The sequence below is a fragment of the Priapulus caudatus genome, unplaced genomic scaffold (assembly GCF_000485595.1).
Source record: "Priapulus caudatus unplaced genomic scaffold, Priapulus_caudatus-5.0.1 Scaffold354, whole genome shotgun sequence".
Classification (NCBI taxonomy): Eukaryota; Metazoa; Priapulida; class Priapulimorpha; order Priapulimorphida; family Priapulidae; genus Priapulus; species Priapulus caudatus.
In genome coordinates this window covers 188,929-195,719 of record NW_014577415.1, presented here as the reverse complement: position 1 = coordinate 195,719, position 6,791 = coordinate 188,929, and the positions used below count along the sequence as shown (strand labels likewise).

Genomic DNA, 6,791 nt, shown 5'->3' with positions numbered 1-6,791 from the left:
TTATATTAACAATATAAGGTATTATTAGCTCTTGGTCTCGTCTTTATCACAGGTGCCTGTCACAAGATAAGGCAACAGAATGTCGAGGATACGCGCATATTCATGTACCCGCGCTCTACCTGCGATCAGGATCACTGCGCATGCGGCACGACGGTGCATGTCGGCTGCGATAGCAGTACGCATGCGCTGACGGGAGGCGAGGCGATGACGTGCGCATGCCCGGAGCGCGGCAACGGCAGCTGGAGTTTCGCAGACGCCGAACCGAAGTGTGGTACGGAATTAGATCGTTTACCGCCCTAATTAATTAATTACTAACTAAACTGACTAATTATTAATTAAATTAACTAGTTAATTGATTAATTAATGCCTACGTACGGTTTACGTCGGCGCTCGACGTTTAGATATGCATAAATAGAGGTTTTGGCGGTCAGGCTGATAACTTTACCCGGATGACAGCGCGAGTAGGTTTGTTTGAGAAAACGTGTTAACGAAACCAGAGCAGCAGTGTCGTGGTAGATTTGTGCTCCACGGATTTTGCTAAACGGTACAAACATTGCCGTTCGATTATGTTTGTGTCGCTAAGTCGTAAAGCAGTTTAAGAACAATAGCAGTGTAATTGTGGGCATTTCCCTGCTACCGATTCTCGCAATTTACTCCTCTATATCACAAACGAGCCGTCTTTTAGCATTACACATTATAATTATGCGATCTCATTATAGCTTGCTAAAATAGAGGATTTTCGCGAAGGTAGATAAAATATAAGTTTAAGCTGGATTGTTGAAATCTGAATTTGTAAATCGGCCACGGAAACGTAAAACTGCACGCCGCAAGAGATCTATAATTAATCGTAACGATACATTGTTGATTTCAGTTAGAAAAGACGAAGATGTACAAAATAGGAAAACTATAAAGAAAGGTAGGGCTTTGTAAACGATTGAAACGAAAACGGCTAGGTAATACGCTAGTTGGACAATTTTGTCTATATAGAAGGCTAAATCTAATTATAATAATAATAAAAATATCAATTAAAATTTGTTGTTTGCATAAAATGTAAGTATAGTCTTAACAAATAAGGTATGTGATGGAACTCTAATTCGTCTTAATTCTTCTAGATAAATAAACAATATTACACCCGAGCCATTTAACCTTTTTTCCTGAACATAAAGTAGCTAACTATAGGAGCTATACTATACTATATTATACTATAGCTATATACTATATACTATATACTATAGCTATACTATACAACTATACTACATTGTTAAACATGTTCAAGGACAATACACCTCAATTATATGAGATTACAAACATACTTCAAACGTCGTGTGATTTCAACATGAATCGAACCCGGGGTAGAACATACACTACGCAGCTGTCAAATAGATCAATGATTGTAATTAATTAATTAAATGATTTTAAGTAATAGATTATATTAATGTGATAATTAATAGTGTTGGAAATAGTAGTAATAAGTTTTAGTGTAATAATGCACTGGAAAAGTGCGTATATATACCGGTTACAGAGGGTTTTAACTCAATGCAGTTCACCCGCGGCTGATCATTGGACTGTCTCTGGGAGGCATTGTGTTGCTGCTACTGCTGCTTCTGCTCATCTTCTGCTACGTGTGCTGCTGGATGCAGATAAATAAGAGAGGTTCTATGAGCTTCTTCCGAAGGACGTTGCGCATGAAGAGGAAGAAAAACTCACGGGTAACTATAATCAGTGTGATGAAGTGTGTGAGTGTGTGTGTGTGTGTGTGTGTGTGTGTGTGTGTGTGTGTCTGTGTGTGTGTGTGTTTCTGCTGCCTGTCTGCCTGTCTGAGCGTGTGTTCGTGTAATCGTTTTACCTCATAGCTACTAAGCTAAGTATTTTGAAATCGTGCAGCATAATCGTTGTCCGCCATATTAGGCCTTATCTCGATTTTTTTTTCTCATTTCGTTTTTTTCAATTTCTGCAGCGTCATCTAAAAAAAATTCTGTAAAGTCATGTTACGCGATCGCTGTGGCTTAGTTGCGTACACGCACCATCAATGTAAAACACACGTGATTCGGTCGTGTACACGCAAAATTCGATGAAGCCCGCGGCTCAGTGTTGCACACGCAACATTAATTTTGCTCAACACGTTGCTTTTGCCATTGCGTTTGCTCAACAACGTTGCTTAACAGTCGAGTGCACGCAACATTCGTTGAAACACACGTTGCTCAGTCGAGTGCACGCAACATTCGTTGAAACACACGTTGCTCAGTCGAGTGCACGCGACGCTCAGTGCAATGCGTGTGGCTGGAATCGTGTGCACACAACACTGTTTTTGCACTACCAACTTTTAGTTAAAAAGTTGTCGAGCTGAGCACGCTGATAAATTTTTCGACTGAAAGTTGACAGTGTAAAATGCCAAACGTTGAGCGCTCAACGTGTCGATGCCAGAAAGCTGAGGGAATAGAACGCTTTCTGATTTCTCAAATTTTTCTCAGCGACGTGATTACCCTTTCATACTCGGTGTGTGCTTGCGTATGTGTACATGCGTGCGTGCGTGCGTGTCTATGTGTACATGCGTGCGTGCGTGCGTGTGTATGTGTACATGCGTGCGTGCGTGTACATGTGTACATACGTGCGTGCGTGTGTATGTGTACATGCGTGCGTGCGTGTGTATGTGTACATACTACAGCACTTACCTTAAATGCAAATCGACACCTATCCGCACGTCATACAACACTTATCCTTAAATGCAATCGGCACCTATTGCCGCACGTAATACAAGCACTTACCTTAATCCAATCGAACCTATCCGCCATCGTATTACAACACTTACCTTATTGCAATCGCGCACCTATCCGCACGTACTATAGCACTCTACCTTATGCATCGGCACCTATCCGCCCAACGTTATACAAACACATTACCTTATGCAAGATCGGCACTATCCGCACTTATAATAGCACTTCCTTTATGCAAATCGGCACCTATCCGCCCACGATATACAACACTTACCTTATGCAATCGGCCATACTAATCCGCGACGTGTATACAGCACTTACCTGATAATGGGACACATGATTCTACATTCTAATTATATACACTTACTACTTCCTCGCGCGGACCTATACCACATAAGAGCTACATAAATACTAAAGGTACTATCTTTAACGGTCATCTATACCAAGGCACTTATATACTAAGGCAGTATTATATAATAAACGGTATTATTATAGCTCTTAACCACACTTAACCAGGCGCCACACTTGACCGGCGCGACGCATAGGTTGTTGACACGGAGCCTAGTGCCGTGTTGCGCGATCGTGGCGCACCCGCGGTAGACGCGGACCGTACGACCCGTACCTATCACTCCAGCAGGACGACGTCGCTGTGATCGATCATCCACGCAAGCGTCAATCCTCGGTGTCGCGTCGCCGGTCGGTGTCGTACCGTCTGCCGTCGTCGTTCGTCGTCGCACGGTCGTTCGTCAGTCGTGGCCGTTCGTCGTCGTTTGTCGTTCGTCGCGACGAGGGATGAGGATGAGGAAACGGAGGAGGAGCGATGAGGAAAAAAGCGAGGAGAGCGTCGATGTCGGTACTGGTCGCATCCACGCGGAAAGTCAGCTGCGGTGGAGGCGCTCATCCTGGCTCGCGTCTTCGTGGACAGCTGTCCGATGCGCGACTAGCCGATCACGATGTCGCGTCGAGATTGGTGCTAGCTGCGGTAAACTGCATCCCCGCATCTGCACGTACACATACACACGCACGCAGCGTATGTACACGATAGGCCACGCACGCACGGCATGAACAACATACACACGCACGCCACGATGACTATATATACCACAGGCACGCACGCATGTTACACATACCACACACGACACGCATGGTACACATACAACACGCACGACGTAATGTACACATACACACGCACGCACGCATGTACACACACCACGCACGCACGCATGTACGACACACACACACACACGCATGTACACACTACACACGCACGCACGCTATAGTACAACACACACACACAACAGCGATTGATACACATACACACTGCACTGCACGTATGTACAGATAGACACGCAGCGCACGGCATGTACTCACACACACACACTCAGCATGTACACGCATGTTACACGCACGCACGGCATTGTAGCACATACACCACGCATTTCGCACGGCATGTACACACAACACACACACACGCACGCATGTACACATGTGACACGCACGCCATCACGTATGTACACATACACACGCACGACTGCATGTACACACACACACACGCACGCATGTACACTGCCTTACACCGCACGCACGTATGGTACACAATTAACACACGCACGCACGCATGTACACACACACACACACACACCACACACAACAACACACCAGCACACACACACACACACACACACGCCAGTCGCAATAACATACAACACGCAGCCACGTAATGTTACACATTACACCCGACACGCACGCATTGCCACTACACACACACGCACGCGACACGTCCATGTACAACATACCAAGCACGGCACGCACGCAGTGTACACACACACACACACGCACGCTATGTAACACCATTGTACCACGCACGCACACATGTACACCATAGCACAGCGCAACGGCACGCATGTACACATAAACGCACGCAACGCATTGTACACAACACCACCTACCCACGCACGTATGTACCACCGATACACCACGCGACGCCACGTATTGTACACCATTAGGCACACCGCACGCACGCCATGTTACACACACACACACACGCACCGCAATTACACATGTACACGCACGCACGTATGTACACGATAACACCGCACGCCACGCATGCTACAGCACACACACACACGCACGCATGTACACAATGTACACGCACCGCACGTATGATACACATACACCACCGCACGCACGTCCATGCTACACACTAGGACACGCACACTACGCACGCATGGTACACAATTACACGCCGCACCGCACGCATGCACTAACACATACACACACACACTCATGTACACAATACAGCACGCGAACGCACGTATGTACACATAGCACCACGCACCACACAGCACGCATGTACACATACGCAAGCACACACCGATGTGTGAAAGCGGTAACTCACGCTCCAGCTGAGATTAAAATTTGAAAGAAATCAGGAAGCGTTCTATTCCCTCAGCTTTCTGGCATACGACACGTTGAGCGCTTCAACGTTTGGCATTTTACACTGTCAACTTTCAGGTCGAAAAATTTAATCAGGCGATGTCAGCTCGTGTCAACTTTTCTTAAAGCTAAAAAGTTTTTGTAGGAATCGCAAAAACCAGTCGTTTTGCTGTGCACACGATTCCTGCCACACGCAATTGCACTGCAGCGTTCGCGGCTGCACTCGACTGAAGCAACGTGTGCTTTTCAACGAATGTTGCGTGCACTATTTTAAAATTACAGTATTGCCGTGCTGCACACTGAGCGCGGGCTCATCGAAATTTTGCGTGCTACACGACCGAATCAACGTGTGTACTGATTTGATGGTGCGTGTACGCAAACTACAGCCACAGCGATTGCGGAACAATGACTTTACCATGAATTTTTTTTAGATGAGCGCTGCAGAAATTGAAAAAAACGAAATGAGAAAAAAAAAATCGAAGGATAAGGCTACATATGGCGGACAACGTCTATGTTGACGATTTCAAAATACTTAGCTTTAGTCAAGCTATGAGGTTAAAACGATTACACGCACACACGCTCCATGATCAGACAGACAGCAGGCAGAACATCACACACACACCACACACACAACACACACACACTACACACACACACACACACACCACCACACACACACAACACCACCACGCACGACACACACCACACCACACAACACACACACACACACACAACACAACACACACACACACAAACACACACAAACACACACACACCACACATCACACACACGACACACAAACCACAAAAAACATACATATACATCACACACACACAACACACACACACCACACGACCACGACACATACCACAGACACACAACACCACACACGCACAACACACACACACACCACACACACACAAACACACACAAACACACACACACACATCTAAACCAACATCACACCACGACACACACACTCCACCACACACACACACACACACACACACACACGACACATAACACACAGACACACACACCACACACACACGACGACATCACACACACACAAACACACACACACACAAACACCACACACACAACACAAACACACACATCACACAACACCACACACACACACATAAACACACACACACGACACACACACACACACCACACACACCACGACACACACACCTAACACAAACTCACACACCACACACACATGCACACACACACACAACACACGACACAACACACACATAAACACACTCACACACCACAACACAGCACCTACACAACACAAACTCACCACACACAACACACATCAACGACACACAAACACCCCACATGCACACAGCGACACACACACACACACAACACAGCACACCACACAGACACAGCAACTCATACCACTTCTATCACACTGATTATACGGTTACCGTGATTGTTTCTTTCACTCTTCCATGACGCTAAGCGTCCTTTTGCGGGAAAGACAGGCTCATAGAACCTCTTTTTTTATCCTGTCATCCCAGCCAGACACGTAGCAGATGATGAGCACGAAGCAAGGTAGTCTAGCAGCATACACATGCCCTTCCAGAGACAGCTCCAATGGATAGCGTGGAAACTCTCCCTCCTCT

The 6,791-nt window shown here is 46.2% G+C and overlaps 1 protein-coding gene across 1 annotated transcript in view; it reads left to right on the top strand.

Annotated features, from left to right (window-relative positions):
* Positions 1-6,791, top strand: part of LOC106809432 — a 10,495-nt gene that overhangs the window by 2,991 nt on the left and 713 nt on the right. The window contains exons 3-5 of the mRNA XM_014812513.1: positions 53-271; positions 872-916; positions 1,543-1,653. Coding sequence (XP_014667999.1) covers positions 53-271; positions 872-916; positions 1,543-1,653 — 375 coding nt within the window. The remainder of the gene's footprint in view (positions 1-52; positions 272-871; positions 917-1,542; positions 1,654-6,791) is intronic.